Source organism: Chenopodium album, chromosome 9 (assembly GCF_948465745.1).
Source record: "Chenopodium album chromosome 9, dcCheAlbu1.1, whole genome shotgun sequence".
Lineage (NCBI taxonomy): Eukaryota > Viridiplantae > Streptophyta > Magnoliopsida > Caryophyllales > Amaranthaceae > Chenopodium > Chenopodium album.
Window position 1 is genome coordinate 63,423,844 of NC_137842.1, and position 21,669 is coordinate 63,445,512.

The window sequence follows — 21,669 nt, forward strand, 5'->3', positions numbered from 1 at the left end:
TATATGTTTGGTTATATTTTGTCCTAAAAGTCAAAACAAGAGCATTATTTTGGGGTGTGAGTATATAGACTACTTTGATACATATTTGTTTACATTTTATAAACGAAACTATATTCTACTCCGAATAATTCAACTTAAGAGCACCCAAAAAAAAAAAAAAAAAAAAAAAAAAAAATCAACAACAAATAAAAACCTTTCTGTATGTTCAATTAGCCCTTGAAAAGAAAAATATAATGTTGTAAAATATACAAGTAAGTAAGATGAAACTATTGACAAAAGAATAATACTTGCATTACTTGTATATATATGTATTTTTTATATTAAAAAAAATATTTAAAAGACTAATCTCCCATGCTACACTTCTACGTATGAATTTTTATGAAAATCCTTCCATCATGATGTAAACGTAGCCTTGTTCGTCGCCAGATGTTCTCCTGCAAATAACCATATAGAAAGTGCATTATTTTAATTGTCACATAAATAGGCTTGAAAATGTCGAATTTAAGAGGGAAATACATAGCAAATTAAGGTAAAATCGTGATGGATATAAATCAAGTAAAGAAAACGCATGAAACTCTTAATAGGGATAATAAACACGAACAAAACCCACATACTCATGAACAATTTATAATCGGTTTGAACAAATGGTTTCATTTTTTTATTAGCCATTTAATCGAGCTAAACTCAATGTCTAAGACATTCGTCTTGTACACCTAACATATATTTTATTAGATTGTTATATATCCTCTACCCTAAAGCCTAAATTATTAGTAGAATGACATAGTTAAGAGCTTTTTTATAACAAGACTTAAGCCTAATACTACCTTATATTTCTAATTAATTAACAACATTATTATTTGTATATTATACGTATTGACTTATTGTCGAATCATGTAATCCTTTATCAAGCTCAAGTTCAAGTTCAGATCAAACTTGGTTTATTAATTATTATCAAGAGAAGCTCATATATTATTTTAAGTTCAATATCAATCTCGATAAAATCATCTAGAAAGTCTAGTCGTTTCAGCTCAACTCATGGGCTCATGGCCAAACCAAACATTATTTTAACTTCTTCTTTTAATCTTAATTTTGTTTGTTGAATTGGATTTTCTTAGGTCAAAAGGGGGAAAAAAAGGTACCTTGTGTAGAAAACAAAAGCTGCAGACCCAAGAGCAACAAGCCCAACAAAGATGAGAAATGCGATCATCAAATTGGATGCTCTACTATGCCTTCTTTCCTTTTCTTTGCCTTTGCTCACTACGCAACTTTGTAAATTGCATGTCTCTCTTACTATGGGCTGCCAATTCAAAATAAAATAAAATAAAATGCTTTTATTATCATAATAATAAAGAGAACCATATGTAATGAGAGGATAATCAATAACTCTAATCTAATACTCTTTCCATTTTAAAAAGTTCGTTTTGTTTTGAATTTTGTTTTTTGAGTTCAGGCACTTAATGAGAACGTTTACGGAAAAATTGATGGGAATAATCCCACCTTTTGAGCGTTGAAGATTAATAATCCCACCTTTGGGATTCTTTTTAATAATCCCACCTTTGATATCAATTCACTTTAAATAGTCCCAACAGGTCAAGTAACCTGTTATAACAGGTTATTTGACACGTGGCGGCCTATGAATGGTCAAAAAAATAAAAATAAAATAAAATACATTTTAAAAAAAGTTTGATATTTTATATAAAAAAAAACCACCCACCACCAATCAGCTGCCCAGCCCCTTGCCACCCTCCCCGCCACCAATCAACTGCCCAGCCCTAGCCACCCAACAACGCCGATCGCCCAAATCGACTCCCCTAGCGCTGACGCCCGTTCTCCGCCTCCCGCGAACCACCAACCTCCCTTCCACCGCCACAAAAACCATCGAAAACCAAGCATCCGACAACCCTTGAAAATCATTTTTCCGCCACAATCCCGAGCCCTCCCCTTCCTCCGTCCCGATCTCGGCCTCCCTCCATTTTCTCCGGCTTCGATTTGGTGGATTTTCGATTATTAAATTGGAAGGTAGTTTTGGGTTTATTTGGTGGGTTTTTGACATGAATGGAGGTCAGGGGAGGAAGGCGCGGTGGGAATGGAGGACAGGTAAGATCGGCGCGCTGGAAATAGGGGACAGAGAAGGTCGGAGTTGGGTTGGGGATGGCTGGCCGGAGCGGCGTGGTGACGAAGGTTAGTTGCGGGGAGACGGGGTTGCTTGTGGGTTGATTTTCGAAGGTGGTTTTAGGGTTGGGTTGGCTGGGGTGGATAGCAATACGGTGGTTTGGTTTCGGGTCCGGTTAGTGGTGGCGGTGGTTTTGGGTTTGGGTGGTGGGGATGGTGGTGGCTGTGGTGTAGCTTAGGTGTTGTTTTTTTTTTTTTTTTTTTTTTTATAATTTGGGACAAATCAAATTGTGACACGTGTAAAATAAACTCAATAAAAAAAAAATTACCTCTTCAGCCGGTCACTGGTCACCCGGGAGTATTTTGAGCGGATTGATATCAAAGGTGGGATTATTGAAAAGAATCCCAAAGGTGGGATTATTAATCTTCAACACTCAAAAGGTGGGATTATTCCCATCAATTTTTCCTTATTATTATTATTAGGCAAATGCTAACAAACGCCTTGGGGGCGTTGGATAAACTAGCTAAAAGTAGAAAGATTAAATTAAAATAAATATTAATTACACCGATCAACGCGTGATTTTGTCATGGTTTCCCAAGTATGTATCACTTTTGGTAGTATTTTAAATGTGTATCCAACGCCCTCGGGGACGTTCGTTAGCAAGATCTTATTATTATTAAAAATAATCGGACAAATAAATTGATCTAATTATTCTTTAGACAAATTAAAATGCTTTAATCATTATTTTTTACACAAAAATTGCTTTTATCATTGGAGGCCAAAAAATTAAACAAAATTGTACGTGATATTTAATGCTTTATACTAATCTAAATCTGACCCAATCGGATGAGTAAACAACTAAACATGTGTCACTAAATATCCACACATTAACACATCAACGATCCAACTCATCCATGACCTTTTTTCCTAGCCCATCAAGTTTTATTGGTGAAAACATAAGCCTAAAACTTAGTTTAAATATTTTTATAAACTCTCTATAAATAACACAGAAGTCAGGATGGCCGAGTGGTCTAAGGCGCCAGACTCAAGTTCTGGTCTTCGAAAGAGGGCGTGGGTTCAAATCCCACTTCTGACAATTTTTGCTCCTAATTAATTTCTTACCTTATTATACAATTGTATACTTTTTATAACGTCTTAATTATATTCTTAGAGATTAATGTTACATCCTCAACCTAGTCAGGATGGCCGAGTGGTCTAAGGCGCCAGACTCAAGTTCTGGTCCTCTAACGAGGGCGTGGGTTCAAATCCCACTTCTGACATTTTATTTTCCTTCGTATAATCATACTCCTGTGTTCCTATTTTTTTTTTTTCCCATTTGACTTTGCACAGTCTCCAAGACGAGTACTTAATATAGGTAATTTGTTCAGTATTATAAGTCAAGTCGCGGAAGTAGGATCAATTATAATAACAATTTAACAAGAAATAATGTTGATAATCCTTAAAATCAAGCAAGATAATGAACATACTTAGGCCAGTATAGCACATCCAAACTCATAATATTGTGATGAGTAATAATTCTATAAACTTATGGACTCACCTTTTCTTGATCTGAACATTGCTCATCATACACTGGATAATCAGGGGACGAAGTCTCCTCAATTACAGCATAACAATCAACTCTTCGACTCCGAATCCCACCACCACAAGGAGCAGAACACGGTAACCACGGTCCAACAACCCATTCAAACACCTCTACAATGTAAAACAGACTTAAAATAAGCTGTAGTATACTAGCTTTACAACAATTGTACTAACAGTATTACATAACAAATTAATACCTTTAGGCTTTGGTTGTGAAATCAATTCAGCACCACTTTTACAGTACCCTGATGAAGTATCACCATACACCATATCCGGATAAGAGCAGTCTGCACAACAGACGAATTCGTCGCCATCTTCCACCTTATTCTCACACTTTTTGCACCCATCTTTCACCTTTGTGGGACTTCCTGTTAATCGAATATGTGAATAACAAGCTTCTTAGGGAATTATTATATTATCGCATATTCTTCACCAACAGAATCAGTACTAATTAATTCGCACATATTATTTTAGCATGGCCAAAAAAACAAATGTCACGTTTACTAAAATACAGTAATGGTATGGTTTATGATTGAATTTCCTAGCATGAAACCGTTAAAGAAATTAAATTACCGGCTATGCAGCAGTAAAAATGTGTATGGTCAGGAGGACAGGGTGAATATTTTTTCCCCTGGCATTGGCCATAGCAGGTGTTTGACTGATTATACACAAGACCTCCACATTCTCCCTTCAACTTATGTAGGCATGTTTTAGTCCAATAGCATCCTAAATTTCCCATAACAAAACAACCAATTATTAGAAATTTATCAACTATGTTTCAAAAAAGTTGCAAATTTCATATGTAACTTATTTATACCCAGGATAAATTCATTTGTCACATTATTCGTACATTACTATTTCAACTTATGCTATCAACACTTTAACACAACACCAATTTAGGAGGGGATTACCTTGGGAGGGGAAGTCCTCTGAAAAAGCAACAAAAGCAATTGATAGAGAAAGGGCTAGGAGGAGCTTCCACTCCCATTTTGCTTTCTCCATTGAAACTTGATAAATAACTCGTTTATGACCAAAAAATTGATTTTTTGTTGGATTAAAGGGAAGTTTTGGAAGGTGGGTTTAATAATTATTAATACTTCTTATTATGCACCAAAACATGCTTGGTCAAATCACATTACATGTAGGGGGAACTTCCATAATCATTTATTTTTCTCAATTTCTCTCTCCATTGACATTCTTCAACACCAAAAGTTTGATTGTTGGTTAGTTGTATTAAAGGGGAATTTTGGTGTGAAGGCTTGTTTACCATATTTTAATGGAAAAAAGTTCATGATATATAATACTCTTATTTGGCATGCACCCAAATTAAAATTAAATTGTAAGTCGGACGTTATGCATTATGCAACATGGACAATTTTAAACGGCGACGTTTTTGATGTGTTATAGTTGACCATGTGCTTGTACACATAAAATTAAACTTCTAACTTCTTAGTAATTATTCATCAAAAAAAACTTTTTAGTAATTAAGATTTAAGTCTATATATAACTACCATTATTTTTAGAGTATATTTGTTGACGTATTCTATGTTATATATCTCCGATTCTCCGCAACTTAACATACAATTATACTTCATATCACACATAACTAGAGAAGTAGTCTTACATTAATTTATCCGAATAATAAATGCAGTATTTTAGTTTTTTATATAGGCGTGTAAATGATGTTTTTTTTCCTCATTGATGTTTAAATGAGAATTTGGATACTGATACTTAAATTTACACTATTTTTTAATTAATTTTTTTCAGCACACTTCAAATTGACCTGAAATCAACCTCAAGCCCTATTGTCAAAATAAATAAATAAATGCCAAGCCCGACGCATTGACGGATTTTCCACCCTTGCATCCATGTTAATTAAAGTCAATAATAATTTTTTAAAACTTCACATAAAATAAAGTCAATTGTTCGAAGTGGTAACTGAGTGGTAATTGATAAATGATTGTTAGGTTCAAACGCGGATTCGTATCATGGATTGATTGTGATGAGCTATATAGTTGTGGTGGATGTGTCATGTTTCATGCAATGTGCTTATTAGTTAGTTACATACACATTCGAAATTCATCAAGAAATGTGTCTTAGTGTCATTGTTCATGGTCGCTAAATAAGTATTTCCTCTGATCCCTTCTAAATTAGATGACATGTTTTGACATTTGACACTATTTGTTAACTATGCTTTGACTAATATTTGTGATTTTTAGTAGTTTTTTTTAATGATATAATTAAAGATATATTTTCTATCGAATTTTTAACAAACGTGATAAAAGAAACATGTTATCTACGAGGAAGTATATAGCATTTGGTAAAATTCATATATTTTGCTTTGGTGTTCATAATCCATATTCCAACTTGCATAGCTACATGTGCTATAGTCTAGAACTAGCTTAGGTGCGGTCCCGTACATACGATTACTAAAAAAAATTATAATTGATTAAAACTATTATAATTATACTTTAATTAAATCGAGCCCTTTTCCTAAATAATGTTGGGAAATTATCTAATTCCCAAATTACAGCTACTCTTTTTTTAATTCCCATTATACCGTCCACGTCAGCTAAGGAAAACAAACCATTTTTTTTTCTCGGTCCAGCAACAAACCGCTACTTGAAGTAGCGGTTTATGAAATTAAAACCGCTACTTCAAGTAGCGGTTTATGGGTTTGTTTTGTAAGTTTTTCTTTAAAAACAAAATATCTGTAAATCAGTAATTAGTAAATACAAACCGCTACTTCAAGTAGCGGTTTCTAATATGTAAACCGCTACTTGAAGTAGCGGTTTTCTAATAAACCCGTTTTTTTAAAAAAATACCCACTGAACCGGTGACGTGGACGGTAGGGTGGGAATTAGAAAAAGAGTAGCTGTAATTTGGGAATTAGATAATTTCCCAACATTATTTTATTGACACGTGATTATTGCCTAGCAGTTCTAAATTTGTAATAATAATTATTGGTTTTTTTTAATAAGAATTTTTTCATACATAAAAGTTATGATATATTCTTTTTATACTTTTTACTACTTTTTAAAAAATTGATTAGAGCTTTTATAATTTTTTTTCCATTTTTATTTTTACAACTTAAGATTAATTTTAATTAAAAATAAAATTTGGAAAAAACTTCTTGGCTAAATTTTATTTAAGGGAATGGCATGCAAGTAGAGTGTAACAATATGACCAACTAACCAGTAACCATTAGTCAATGCCCCAATGCCCAATGGTCATGGGTTAGAGAGAAAGAGAGAGTATGAGAAATTAAATGTGAATAAGGAGAAAGATAGAGAGTTTGATGACCAAGCAAATTAAAGTCATGATAAATTGATCATGACCAAATTCAATTCACGTTTTTAGTCATGTTGTAAGTCTTGTGAAATGTTGCAATGTGGCAAGAGGATTTACAACTTTACTTTTTTTTTTTTTAGTTATTTTACATTTATTTGAGAATAAGAAAAATTTAGTATGAGAAAAAAAAAAAAAATAGAGTGATCTCCCTGAAATTGGTTTTTACACAACAAAATTCCACAATTACTCTATTTTTGTTTAAAATTACCTATATACCGTCCACGCCAACTTATTAAAAAATCTGGTTCAGTATAAAACCGCTAATATTAATAGCGAATTTACCATCCATGAAACCACTAATTCAATTAGCGGATAGACATAAATTAGTTTTTTTTTTTTAAAAAAAAAAAAAAAAAAAAAAAAGAGCGAAGCCATACTAATCATGAAGTATAATAATGTTACACACACCTAAACTAATATCAATTTTGAATTTAATTAGCAATTACATCAATTATCAATTACATCAATTATCAATTAATAAAAATGTATCAAATTAGGGCAATCTTTTTATTTGCGTAGAGTGATTGTTGCTGACTTGCTGCCCTTGGTTGCGGGAGGCGGCGGTGCATAAGGCCTTACCATGGTAGCATTGATGAGGGAGGTTGTGCACCACGGCAAGTGAGGAATAATACTAGAGAATAGAGCATTTTCTTTTCTTTTTTCATGGAATACTGATCAAATGGCTAGATTCGGAAAATTATGAATATGGCGAAACTCTAAAATGCTATTGAATTAGCGATAAAATAAAGCTCGGCTTATTTACTGATGTGGACATTGTGTAGGGAATTTTTATCAAAAAAAAATAGAGTTATGATGGAATTTTGGTTTGTTTAAGCAATTTTCATGGAAATCACTAGAAAATTAGAATGTTAATCAAATAAACTTAGGTAGCTTATATATGTGATTACTTTGTCATAATGACATATTTGTACATGTTTAGGCATGTGTGAGCTAGAGTGGAATTGAAAGAGTTCAAAGTTTAGATAGATGATTAAACTATTTATTTGGTGCAAATTAAAAAAGGTCAAGCGTAAAAAATAAAACAAATAAATGCGACGTAGCCACACCTATCACATTCTCCCAAAGAAGATCAATTATTTTGATCGGAGGAACATTGAAATAATCATCCTCTCCTCTTGGATGAAACCTAATTGACAAGCTTATCTACTACTTTATTCTATCCCCTTATAATAACAGAATTAAGTGTCTCTTGAGTTTATTAAAATTGCAAAGTAAATAATCGTGAATGCCATCCAAAGAAACCCTTGAAACGCTTATTTGGAGACATGTATACTCTAAGTATCAAGTATCTTAACATGAATGCTTATAGAGACATGTGGCTTTAGGTACTCTAAGTTAATGGCATTCAAAGTTAATGTATCACTCTCAAACTCTAGCTATGAGCCTATCACAAAATTTGCATTCTAAACCAACATTACCATAAAATAATTCCATGCACCATTCAATATATGTCATCATATGCTTCATTCTAACCATTCTACACATATTGAGGTTGACGTTCATCAGTTAAGGTAAACCTATATTTCTCACACTCTTTTATTGCACTTGCCTCAAGACTATTAGTGTCAATAAGAGTATGTTCTGTTCAGCTTAATTTCAGTTCAGTTTAGTTTAATTCAGTTCCTGATTTATTTCTCTCATAAACAATTCATTTCAGTTCAATTCAATTCAATAAATCGGGACAGGCCCTAAATCCTCGCTCTATGCTTTAAAATAACAGACAACTGACATTGCATGCATAGTACGTAAACTAAACTCAAGATTAGAGAATAAAGCCAAAACTAAATATCTTATATACCAAGTACTCATGATTTTCCCTACTCTCATCACATGCTTAAATAGACTATCCTTAGGTAAAGTAAATAAATAAAAAAGCTAATGGCTTTGAGAGGGAAAAAAAAGAATTTATGCTAAAGACATTTTAATCAAAGTGGTGGTGTCGAATCCAATAATAACAATAACTTATAAACATCTACTATTATCACATTCTCTACCTCTTTCACAAAAGTATCAAAAAGAGTTAATGTGAATTTTCTCATTAATTTTATTTTCTTATTTTCATTTCATGAATAAACACTAGTAAAATAACCAATGTTACCGGTTTCAACATGATATTGGCTTGAAAATTTAGCTAGCATATGTCCGAAAAGCCCAACCCGACTCTGTCCACATATTCCAAGTAGATTTGACCCTATAGTTATTTTTATAATAAACAAGTCGATAAAAATCCAATGATTTGGTATTAGTAGGGGAAGCACCAAAACAAACCCATAGAATTCTGAACTCTAGTTATTCAATTTTCATTCCTATATTTTTTTTTTCAAATTCCTTTATTTACCTAAAATGACATATTCGGTTTTAAATAACATCATTTTACATAGATAAAACTACCAATCGAATGTTTCTCAAAAAAAAAAAAAAAAAAAACTACCAATCGAACATTTGAAAGGAAAAATTGCCACCATTAATCCTAACTTTGCTCCATCCGACAATATTAATCCCAACTTCAATTTATTCACTATCACTCCTAACTTTAAATCATGTTAATTTTTATCACCCTTAAGTGACTTGAAACCGGTTAAAGAGGTAAACCATGCTAACTTGGGATTACTTGTACGCATGTTGCAACCTGATTGGTTAATAAGTAAAAAAAAAAAAAACACTCAAGACCCAACGACAGCCTGCAACCACCCATTGCCAGCCATTATTCCCTTTCCCTCGGAGCACCGGCCACCAAAGCAATAGCCCCATGCCCCCATCGATCTCTTTTCTCTCGCGCACCAAAAAGCTGGGGAAAGGAAAGGGGGCATAATTAATGGGGAAAGGGGTCAAAATTCAATAGGGATGGAAGGTGGCTAGTCGGAATTCTACAGGGAAAGGAAAGGATGGCGAAATCCAGTGGGGAAGGGGTAGAAACGGACGGGGAAGAAGATGGAGGTGTGAAACGGCAGGGAACAGGGCGAAAACGGTGGAAGAATTGGGGAAGGGAGAATGTCGGCGATCGGAGTTAGCATCGTGGTTGCCGCCTAGCCGAAACGACAAGGGCTTTCTCCTTGCCGGCGATAGTAGAAGCCGCCTCCTACCGAAAACGACAGGGCGCCGCCTGACAAAGGTGTCTCGACCACCTTGCAACTGGGTAAAGGTTATTTTTTTATTATTATTATTTAAAAAATTTTTTTTTTTAGACCTATCATGTGTGGACACGTGTCTGGTAACTTACAATATTAAGTTGAATGATCGATCAAAATTAATAGGCTATAAAGTTGAGAGTGATAAAAAATAAACGAAATTTGAGATTAAACAGGGCAATTTTTCCCATTTGAAATTTATTCATCTTATCATCTCTCCTTTTCCCCCTTACAAATCACTAATAATCTTTTATAGTGCAAAAATTCAAAGAATTTACTTTTTGAAAGAGAAAGGCATCGACATGAAAAATGCTTTTTGATGCTTTTTTTTTTTTTTTTTTTTTTTTTTAATAGCTCATAAATTAAATTCCAAATATAATTTTAATTATTACTAGTAACTAGTAATAAAAAAAATTTCCTACAATATTTCCCTCCAGAGTGTTAAGCTAACAGCAAAACCGAAAGACCTTTTCATTTATCAACCTTTCTTTGTCACTCTCATTACCCAAATCACTTTCAAATGGTTTCGTAAACTCAAAATACGAAATATTTCATTTGATTTTCGTGGGTTTTTTTTTTTTTTTTTTTTTTTGTTATTTTATTTATTTATTTATTTATTTTCTTCGGAAATCTCTACAATCTTTACACTTGTATTTCTCTGGTAAGTTCGCCTGTTTCTTCTAATTTTTATTCGAAATTTTATTTTAATTTATGATTTTTGTAGTTTTCAACTGAATATTATGCATTTGTGCAATTATTGAGAATTAGAGTTAACTCCTTTTCTTAATTTTGGTTCATTTTCTTAATTTCTTGATGGGTATTTTGTTGAATCTGAAGTTTGGGAGATTTGGATGAATTTTATCGGTTAATTGATTGGACAGTTCGATTAAATGATAGTTCTTTCTTGTGCTTTTGGGTTGATATGATGTTTGTAGAAAGCTCTAGTTTAATTCCTTTATAATTGGAGACATTGATTAATGAACGAAATGATGAGCATATTTAAGAATGCTGGATTATTATTTTTTTTTTCTGGGTTTTTGACCTTTTTGTTATATTGAGCTTTCTGTATGATTCATACACTGAAGAAATTGGAAAGTATTGTTCTTTACCTTGATTGATAGCAATGGTACCTTGCATTTGGAAGGTGGAAAATGTCATGGGTTGGTTTTGTTGAAGGATTGACTTGTTTTAGGTTTGATTTGAATCATGGTATTGTTGGTTATGTTACTTGGACTCGAGTGCTTGGGTCAGACAAAAGCAGTCTCCAAGTATTAAACTCGACTATTTATGAATAATTTCTATGAGTGTTGTCTAACATGAAGTGTCAAGTGTTCATACCAAAATTGGAGGGTTGAGGATGTTACACGAGTATTTGAGGTGCAATGAGGGGTATATGCAGCACATGTTATTGGCGATGTCATGAAAACCTGGATATTGTACACTAGAATGAGGTGTCTGACTAAAATAGGTTTATTGAAATTTTGTAAATGATGTTTGATTAGAATGGACTTATGCTGTAGGGTGAGAAAAATGCAATACTCCTCTTCATGGGCACAAATGTTATGTTGTTTGAATTTTTGCTCATGTGAATAAGTACAAAGTTTATAGCTGTTTTCTTATTTCCTTAAATGTGTTTGAATTATAATTAGCAATATTTTGTTTGCTTACTTGATACATCATTTATTTGAGCACCATAAGACGATACATACAGGTCATGTGACTAAGTTCATGCCTACTCAACATTAGTCTGGTGTTTTCCATCCTTTCTTTTAATATTATCTCTTTATCAGTTGATGTCTGTGTTGTGCTCACTGCTCAGTATCTTTTGTTGTGCCATAGTCTTCTCAAGCCCTGTTATTTTGGTTTGTCTGGAAATATTGAGCTCTATATCAGATAACATATGCGCCCAATTTGAATGACTTACTTGGTCCCCTTTTCAGATAGTTAGTGTGTATGTGTACTGTTGGTATCGGTGTGAGAAGGGATGAAAGTTGGAGTCATGAATAAGCTCAGGCGCCGTAAGCAGTCTAATGAGGTTGGTTTGTTTCTTAATGTGTTTTCTGAATTCATTTAGATGTACACGAAAATTGTCCTGTTCCAAATTTTCATTCCTTTGTACTGGGATTATTTTATTTCCATTACTTTCGTTCACCTCTTGATTGCTAAACTCATTTTTCATTGAAATTATCTGTTGAATTGCCTCTATAAGGCTATAAGCCATTCTAACTCATCTCTCATTTCAAAATTGATGAAATATTCCCCATTAGAATCCTGCTGATGACACTAAACCAAATGGGGGGAATTTACTTGTCAATGATCGTAACAAGTACAAGTCAATGTGGATCCGTACACATTCTACCCTTTGGATGATTGGGGCCTTTGTCCTCATCATCTACATGGGCCATCTTTATATTTGTGCCATGGTGATGCTGATCCAAATCCTGATGGCAAAAGAGCTGTTTAATCTGCTAAGGAAGGTCCGAGAGGATCGAGATCTTCCTGGTTTTCGGCTATTAAATTGGTGAGAGTTTCAAGTTCATAAGATCTAGATTGAATTGCCTAGAATATCTTTAATAGCAAATGAAAGCATGGCGTTCTAATTCTGTATGTGCTATTTTACCTTTTCAGGCACTTTTTCTTCACTGCAATGTTGTTTGTCTATGGTCGATTCCTCAGTCAGCGGCTTGTCAATACTGTCACTTCAGACAAAGTATTGTATAGGCTTGTTAGCATTCTTATAAAATACCATATGGTTATCTGTTATTTCTTGTATATCGCAGGTTGGTCAGCTTTCCTTTTTGTTTTCTTGTTTTGCAAATGAAGACATGATTGATTAATTAATTGGACTACAGTATAATTGCAAGCGTGTAAGGTTTTTTTTTTTTTTTTCTTCCTAGCCCCAAGTGTTCTAGTTGTCTGGAATCTGTCCCTTTACACTGTTTGCTGAGTATATCCTCCAAAAGTGGAAGACAGGAAGTATTGTTGCTTGAGATTGTGATATTGTAAGAGACATGCATCCCATCTATGTTGATGTTTCTAATCAATAAATACTATTCCTTATGTTACTCGAACTTGGTTGTTCTTGTCAGACACCTTTATTTTCCAAGTGTTGGACTTGACTATTTTGTGAAAATTTCCCATGATTTTAGTTTGAAATGAAGTGTCTCCATACCCAAGTTGAGTGTTGAGTATCTGACATGGGTACAAGAGTGAGTAATATAGATGTCTAATTGTCTATTCCCTTATTATAGTTTTCAATCTTTTCTAACCAATTCTGCTTGTATGAACCTGATTGCATTCAGCCTTCAAAGTATAATTTTTTATGCTTCATATTCAATATGCAGATGTTGGGATATGCATAAAGCAAAACTAGAAAATAACCCATAGGATTTATATCTTGTTGGACTGTTTGTGAATTATGATGGGGGGAGGTTGTACTCAAATCTCCGAAAAAAATAGTAGAAGTGTTTTTTTTAATAATCCTTTGTCAATAGAAGTGCTACCAAAACTTATTTTATGAGGAATAATATTTAACTTTAGTCACAACTGACAAGTGGATATACTTAAATACTTTGTATGAGTATTTTATTTTTATTTTATATGAAAGTACTTATCTACGAAGTATGAACTTTGTCAGAATGGATGTCTTTATCCTTGTTAGCCTATTTAATTATGTTTAAGTGGCATCTGAATGTTTTATCATGAGGAGCGATTTCAAAGGGGAATCAATATATAAGTGTTTTGGCCATAAGATTTGATAATTGTAAATTATGATATTGAAGTATTATGCTCCGTGAAAATTTACCACTAATTGTCTATCTTTTTCTATTTGATATGCATTTTTTATCTGGTAAAAAAAGTTGCTGAAGTTACTTTGCAATTGACTTCAGGTTTTGTGTGGTTTATTCTCTCTCTGAAGAAGAAGATGTACAAGTATCAGTTTGGCCAGTATGCATGGACGCACATGATACTTACTGTTGTGTTCACACAGTCATCATTCACGGTGGCCAACATCTTTGAAGGAATGTTTTGGTAAGAGAACTTTCAGTACACAGTGAAAGATGTAAATTAACTATTTTATTTTCCCAATCTAAGATAAATTGCCTACAGTTTATGGCAATCTTTTCTTTTTTCTCTTTGGCAAAAAAGTGTGAAGATGAATTGTTCTGTCGTTTTGTATCTTTATCATAATTTTCTAAAGCATGGCCTGGTCTCCTTGTGTGACTCAACTTTAACCATATGTGCATGCAAGTCTATAAGAAATTACCAAGTGAGAAATCTTGTTAGATTTGTCTAAATGTCAGGTCTATCTAATCCATGGAATTAAAAAGCTCTTTTGACAATAAGAAAATGATAATAAGACATTTTGACATGGTCGAGTTTGAATATATTCTGGTTTGGTCTAATCTGGTCATATTACAGGAATAAATAATAAGCTTCTGAATAAGGTGAAGAGAACATAGCCTTTGTTATATCTTATTACTAAAGATGCATTGAAAGAAAGCTACATTACCTTTTTCAAAAGAAAAAAGAAAGGAAAAAGAAGCGAAGATGTATTGTTTCATCCTTTAGTCTGAAACTGAATGACGCTGGTGTATGCATAATTCTATTTTTAGTTCTTTGTTTGGATTCTCATAAAAGCTCAGTAGAATGTAAATGGATGAGCTATGACCTTGCAAGATAATCTGTCTCAGTGTCGGCGCCTTATTTTTAGTATCATTATCATAGTCCATAGCTTTCTTGTCCTTAAAGGCTATCAGTGAGCAGTATCGGAGCAATGTAAATCTGGTGCTTCAAGTATTTTTCATCTATCTGGATCCAAATGTGTAGTTCTCCAGATGGTTCTGGGTTCCTGCAGAGGAAGGAGTGAAGGACTATATATGTTGGGAGCAACACTTTCATGTAAGCGGGTTTACTTGGTCAGAAGCTCAAAATGAAATCTAAATCTAAGCCGAGCTCTCCTATTTTATTTAACCAATTGGTGCCTTTTAAAAGGCATGCACTGAGGTGATAGGTATCCTAGAGCCTTGGAACAAGTACAGGGGTAAAGGCATTATTTTTTAATAAGAACATATTCAATAGGATCACATATTAAAGCGGTCATGATATTTAATTACACGGAACACTTTAAACTTTAAAGGATATGGCGTGGGTTTTACTCTAGACCACCTCACTGGCCCTAGAGGTTACCATCTTTTTAGCCTCAAGCATGCCTTTTCATACACTGTGAACAACCATTTTTCTTTGCTTCTACATCTAATTGTTGTTGTTTGCATAAGAGTTTCACTCAGAAATAATTTATTTAGATTAAAGATTTTTGTTACCTTTGTTCTTGTTACTTTAAAGTACAAAGTATACTGTGTCTGTATTTTCTTAAAATCCTCTTTCTTTCTCTTGCTTATATTTGTTCAATTGTGCCATTGAACCTTTCCTGTTAGAAGGAAGTAGAAGCGTGACACTGTGGTGAGCTTTAGTTTGTGAATTCTGTATACACTTTTGGATTCTGTGTTTCTCATGAATAAACTATTAGCACCAAAAGTTGAGAATGCTGTGTGAAGATTATTGAAACTTCTCTGTCTTTTGAATATTAACAACACATTCTTCAAATGATTTTAATATATTTTCAGACTATAGTTTGTTCCTGGGTGTGATAAACTATGATATTCTATGATTAATTAAAAGCCTTTTTTATTCGTAAGGCTAAGATATCAAAATTAGAGGATCTGGCAAAGCCTTTCATACATAATGTTGACTTACTAGGATAAATGTGATTGTGACTTTGACAAGAGATTTTGTGTTATAGCCTTGTTCTCCCTGCTGATGTATCATGGCTTCTACGATGAATTGTCATCCTTCATTCTTATAGACTGCTACATATTATCTTCTTTCTTTCTGCTGTTGAGGACAATAACTCAGTCTGATATGATTGCAGGTTTCTTCTTCCTGCATCACTTATCGTCATAAATGACATTGCGGCTTATTTATTTGGGTTTTTCTTTGGAAAAACTCCTCTGATTAAGCTTTCTCCTAAGAAAACTTGGGAAGGATTTATTGGGGCTTCGGTTACAACCATCATTTCAGCATTTTTGGTCCGTACTACTCTTCAAATTTTGGCATGCATTTCAGCTTTTTGACCTGTTTGGATTTATTTTACTTGTCCTTGTGCTGCAAACATAGGACCCATTTAAAAGCATAAGTTAACCCTGGCATAAAGTTGAATCTCCCTTGAGGAGACTATAATGTTCTTTACTTCTATTTCACGTATGGATCTGTTAAACTTTTTATTCTATTGCAGCTTGCAAATGTCATGGGTCGGTTTGAGTGGCTAACATGTCCACGAACGGTATATATTTTTGTTGCTTAATGTTAAAGGATTTTCTAAGAAATCAAAATATATCTCTTGACTAATTGTTGTATTTTTCTTTGGTATATATGAAGGACTTGTCTACTGGTTGGCTTCACTGTGATCCTGGGCCGCTGTTTAAGCCAGAGTATTACCACTTACCAGGATATATTGCAAACTGGGTAAGATACGTACATTGTTTTCAGTGTTATGCTTCAAATTATATTGTACTTAGTTATATGTTATTGGCTGCTGTTTTTTGTTTGTCCTAATTGCTAAAGGTGGTGCTGGAGTAACCATGTCAGCTTCTCATTCTAATGTGGTCTTATAGCTTCATACTGATCAGTGACCACTTATATAACATCAAAAGTTTCGGATAACTTGTTCTGGTTTCATCCATTTTCATGCATGTCTTGGGCAGCAGTATGTTTGGAGTTACATTTCACTTTAACAATTCACTGAAGAGTGCTATTTTGACAATGAGAGCTGACTGCTTAGGAATTCTGTTTGAGATTGGTCTTTTTGTGCCATCTGAAGTAACTCTTCATTACCAAAAAATTTCTACGTTCCAGAATTTATGTTTGACTTCAAGCCCAGAGAAATTGACACTTTTGTCAGCAATCTCTTAAAAAATCATGATGAGAGCTAGACTGCGAGTGACCAGCTTTAACCCAGTGTGCTGTTGGTGTATGTGGATAGCTATTCTTCGTTTTGATGAAAAAACCCTTCAGCTAACGGTGGTTAACTTGGTTAGTTGATTTTTAAAAAAGAACTGATGGAAGGAGGTGAGAATGTGAGATTTGCAGAAGGTGTGTGAGGTGACAATAACTGTTATATTTCATAGCACCTGTTCAGAATTTTGGTCATTGTTCGCATTCAAATAATCATACTTTTGTCTCAGTCAAGTGGGCATTGAACTTGGGCATTAAGGTTCTTGATCCAACACCATATATGTTAGGATGTTTCTCATCACTTCCATTTTTATATAATACTGATGATATCAGACATTAAATTAATCATATATTTGTCCTAAACATTTTTAGAATTTTATCTACTGGCAAGAGCATAGATTTCAGGCTGTCTGATTTTTTTTTAATGCGGCCTTTTTAATAAGCTCCATCATGATTACATGACAATTATATCACCTCGAACTACATGTTAAGTTTCCTCTTCTAGATAAGGAGTGAATTTCTGGAGATTGGTATGTTCTGTAAAAAGTTAGTTTTACATGACTTATTGCTACAGCAGGAAGTTTCATTCAATAAGATTATCGAACACTTTGTAAGAAACTGCCAGGCAAGCTGTGATAAAACCTGTTATCATAAGGGCTCCATGTTGAACTAATACCTCTTATTCTTTGAGTAATTTTATTTGTGATGGAGTTAAAAGCCTTAATGTTTGAATCTTCTTGTTAAGCTATTAAATTAAAATTTCTTTGTGCCAAAGTCGGAGAAAGATCAGCAAGTTGTATTGAAGCAAACACCTAGTTACCTTGTCAAGCTATAATATAAATTGGGTTGACTAGGATCTTAAGTATTATGCTCTATAGTGTCAAGTATCACAAAATCTAAGAGACGTGCCTCATTATTCTGTAGTTAAACAAAGAATTGGTACTCATTTGACAAATTGTATGTTGAATAGATGACAGAGACTTAGAGAGCATAACGATGTTGCTGTCTGTTTTGTAAGGATGATATCCTGTGCTTTTTTATTTTCTGTTTTAACATCCTTGGTATTCCATATGTTTTATAGAATATGTTGGCATCAAAGTATCGTGGATCTCAACACTTGCTTCATTGACACTAATAATGCTCTTGCCTATGAAGACACTTTTATTTTGGGATTGATAAAGCCTTACTCCTGGAGTCATGGCTACTAAAATTAGATGTTGCTATGAAATATTGCAGGAGATATTATGAATTCCGAATTTATTGTCATTGTATCTTTTGCAGATCCCTTGGAAAGAAATTCCCATCATGCCGGTTCAATGGCATGCTTTGTGTCTAGGCCTCTTCGCATCAATCATAGCACCTTTTGGAGGGTTTTTTGCCAGTGGCTTTAAAAGAGCATTCAAGATCAAGGTTCACTCGCATTACTTTGACTTTACACACAGATGTAAAGCCTCCACAATATCTGATTACAACCCTTTTTCTTGTGACAGGACTTTGGTGATAGCATCCCTGGACATGGTGGAATTACTGACAGAATGGATTGTCAGGTATGCTGCAAAATATATTTGTTACTAATTGAATCTGTTTAATTTATAAAATTATGGTATGCATTCTGGGGATTGCATAGTCAATTAATTGAAAATCCGAAGTCTGCACAGTATCATATGCAAAGTATATGTTAAGTTTAGCAGTCAATTGTGCATCCAAATAAAATTTTATAATAATTCGGTATTTAAACATGAGTGTTTTTATAATTTTTTCAGATGGTAATGGCCGTCTTTGCATATATCTACCATCAATCCTTTGTTAAGTCACAAAGCCTCTCAGTTGAGTCTATCTTGGACCAGGTAGTTTTCCCTTTGTTCAGATACATAATAGAAAGGTTTTTTTTTGTCTGTTGTTAAAGTTATTGCATGAAGTCTTTATACTGACATCATTTCTTTGGTAGATTTTGATGAACCTTACATTTGAGGAGCAGCTTGATCTATACCGGAAGCTTGGAGAAATCTTGCAGCAGAAAAGATTTGGACAACATTAAAATTCACGCTATTGCTTTGAGGTTTGTTCTTCTTCCCTTCCTATATGCTTTTAAACGGCAAGATGTGGTCTGTCTTACTTGTGACTCACCATTCCAATATAACTGACAACTCAGAAGAACAATCGTACTGTGCTTTCCTTGTGAGCATTTGGTACTAGTCCAGTGAATCACTTTGACAGCTTTGCTGGATTATGTTGCCTTTGTCCTTATACTTGATTGACTTCTTCTTCATTTGAAGATTAGCGGGAGAAGCTGTTGGTAATCAGTGAACTGCTATCTCAACTCATGATTATATTAGAGGGCTGGTATTTGTCGAGTTAGGACACTTCATTAGGGCTTGGCTTGGATCTTCTTTGGAATGTGATATTGGTAGCAGTTGCATTGTACATGTGGAAGAACTAGGAGTTTTTTGTTAGTCATTGTACACTAGAGTGTATCATAATCTTTATCTGGGATTCATTTTCCTGGTATTTTGTCTAAATTAGTTTTCATCGTTTTAGGGATTTTTTTTTAAAGATATATTCTTGCAATACCATTCATTGACCATTGTTGGTGCTGTGGTTCCTTGCATTCCATTAACAATTATGATTGTTTTGTGGTGTACATTTTCCCATTTGCTCTTGTTTGCTTTGCACTAAAAAATGTCAATAATTTCATCAAATAAAAGATGCAACCCTGAACTTCAAGATTTCTGCTGCAACATTTTCTGAAGGAAACTTCAGTAATTCACCCACTGAGGCATCGACTGTCCGTTGCAAGCTTGACACATTGAGCGTGGTGCTAGTGACCATTCCCTTACCATGTAACTAACGGTAACAACCCATATTACCCAATCCTAAGTCAAGGAAACCAACCCAGCCAAGAGCCAACCAGAGTCAAGGTCGCAACTTGCAAACAATCCTCTTCTACGCCGTGCCAGGATATGCGATTCCTTCTCGGCTGACTTCATACCCATCTCACCCCGACTCCCTGCCTGAGCCACCCTTACAAAAACTAGGTCATGATGCTCAGCTTCACCCTAGTTATATGAACTTGGGTACCTATGTCCGACTCAGCTATTTTGTAAAAAAGATTTCATGATTTTCAACTAAAAGTGAAGTATTCGAGTGTCATATTATGTCCAAGTGTCGACGGTCCGATATGAATAGTTGAGGTGATACGAAGAATATATTTAACATAGCTTCACGTCAAACCAATTGAACCAACCAGCATTATAGTCTTCGTTTTAAAACCAAAATGATACACGAAGTACTATAATAAAAACTTATGTCCAAGTGTCGATGGTCCAACATGAATAATTGTGGTGAAACGAAGAATCTATTTAACATAGCTTCACATCAAACCTATTGAACCAACCAGCATTACAGTCTCCGTTTTAAAACCAAAATGATAAACCTTAGAACTATAATAAAAACGTTTCAAATAACGTATCATAAAGTTAATTTTATAATGAACAAGAAAAACGTTTAGTACTATGATTAAGGTCCTCGACATATCTGTCCATTTGATGCTTGCGGAGAACTAAGAAAAATAGTACATAAAACCAAATAGAATATATTCATACATTCGTTTTGTTATAATTAAACATGTAATTAATTAATTAGAAGATTGCAACTTTACGCATCCTTTTGCATTGTTTATGGTTTATACATCTTGCAAGTCAAGATTGAACTTTTTCACCATTTGTTAAATAGTACTGTATTGCTTTTCAAGCTCACTGTTTTTTTGGTTCAATATATGTGGGTCAAGCACTTGGGACTAGAGGGGAGGGTAACTTACCCCCAAGTACTTTCACTTGGCAACCCTACAAAACCGATACCTCTTATAGGTTTAGCCAGTCCAACTCCGCAGGTCAGTGCTTGAGAGTAGATGAGAGAGGTAAGAGAATCCCCCTACTCCTAAACATTTTGCAGTTAATGGGGCTTGAACTTGTGACCTCAAACTCACACACCAACTCCAAGCTTGGTAATTGCAATGTACTCCGTACTTAGTAAAAACACGAAATACTCCGTATAAATTAAGTGAATACGGAGTATTTAAATATGGTACTGTATAAAAGTACTCTGAATCCCAGCAAAATACTAGGGAATCAAACAAGATTTGGACTTAAGTGAAAAAGAAATGCAGTCAACATCATATGCTCCTTCTAAATGGAAGAAATGTCTTACGAAAAGGCAAATAGACCACAAATCACTATATCACGTACCAAGTATTTTAGACCAAGAATTTCAATAAATTTCTTTTGCCTAAGTTCACGCATTAGAGATCAGAATACAAATAGGGGGTTACAACATGAATTAGGACCGTCTTATTATTATAAGACCACTTTGTACATGAATTAGGTCAAGAGAAGAGAGAAATTAAAATAAGTTCATATGTTTACGGTGACTCATAAAAGTAGC

At 34.0% G+C, this 21,669-nt stretch overlaps 2 protein-coding genes and 2 non-coding genes across 5 annotated transcripts; 3 read left to right on the forward strand and 1 right to left on the reverse strand.

Annotated features, from left to right (window-relative positions):
* Positions 1-269: 269 nt before the first annotated feature.
* Positions 270-4,829, reverse strand: LOC145560107 (uncharacterized). Its single transcript, XM_081621369.1, has 5 exons — positions 4,627-4,829; positions 3,913-4,083; positions 3,672-3,826; positions 1,140-1,297; positions 270-434 (listed from the first exon to the last, which is right to left on the reverse strand). The coding sequence occupies exons 1-5, from the start codon at positions 4,715-4,717 to the stop codon at positions 377-379; spliced, it is 633 nt and encodes a 210-aa protein (XP_081477495.1). The 5' UTR covers positions 4,718-4,829; the 3' UTR covers positions 270-376.
* On the forward strand, positions 3,126-3,209 carry TRNAL-CAA (transfer RNA leucine (anticodon CAA)). The gene has a single exon. It is a non-coding gene; the product is annotated as a tRNA-Leu (tRNA).
* On the forward strand, positions 3,310-3,393 carry TRNAL-CAA (transfer RNA leucine (anticodon CAA)). The gene has a single exon. It is a non-coding gene; the product is annotated as a tRNA-Leu (tRNA).
* A 5,796-nt stretch (positions 4,830-10,625) lies between the features above and the next one.
* LOC145560108 (phosphatidate cytidylyltransferase 1-like) lies at positions 10,626-19,737 on the forward strand. 2 transcript variants are annotated; one of them, XM_081621371.1, is made up of 13 exons: positions 10,626-10,876; positions 12,156-12,250; positions 12,483-12,736; positions 12,844-12,995; positions 14,106-14,247; positions 16,148-16,304; positions 16,511-16,558; positions 16,654-16,740; positions 18,511-18,639; positions 18,720-18,776; positions 18,993-19,076; positions 19,178-19,288; positions 19,511-19,737. In XM_081621371.1, exons 2-12 carry the CDS (start codon positions 12,200-12,202, stop codon positions 19,265-19,267), a joined length of 1,251 nt encoding a protein of 416 aa, XP_081477497.1. In that variant the 5' UTR covers positions 10,626-10,876; positions 12,156-12,199; the 3' UTR covers positions 19,268-19,288; positions 19,511-19,737. The 2 variants fall into 2 exon arrangements, with proteins under 2 accessions (XP_081477497.1, XP_081477496.1); XM_081621370.1 differs by having other exon boundaries at positions 10,628-10,876; positions 19,506-19,737.
* Positions 19,738-21,669: the final 1,932 nt, after the last annotated feature.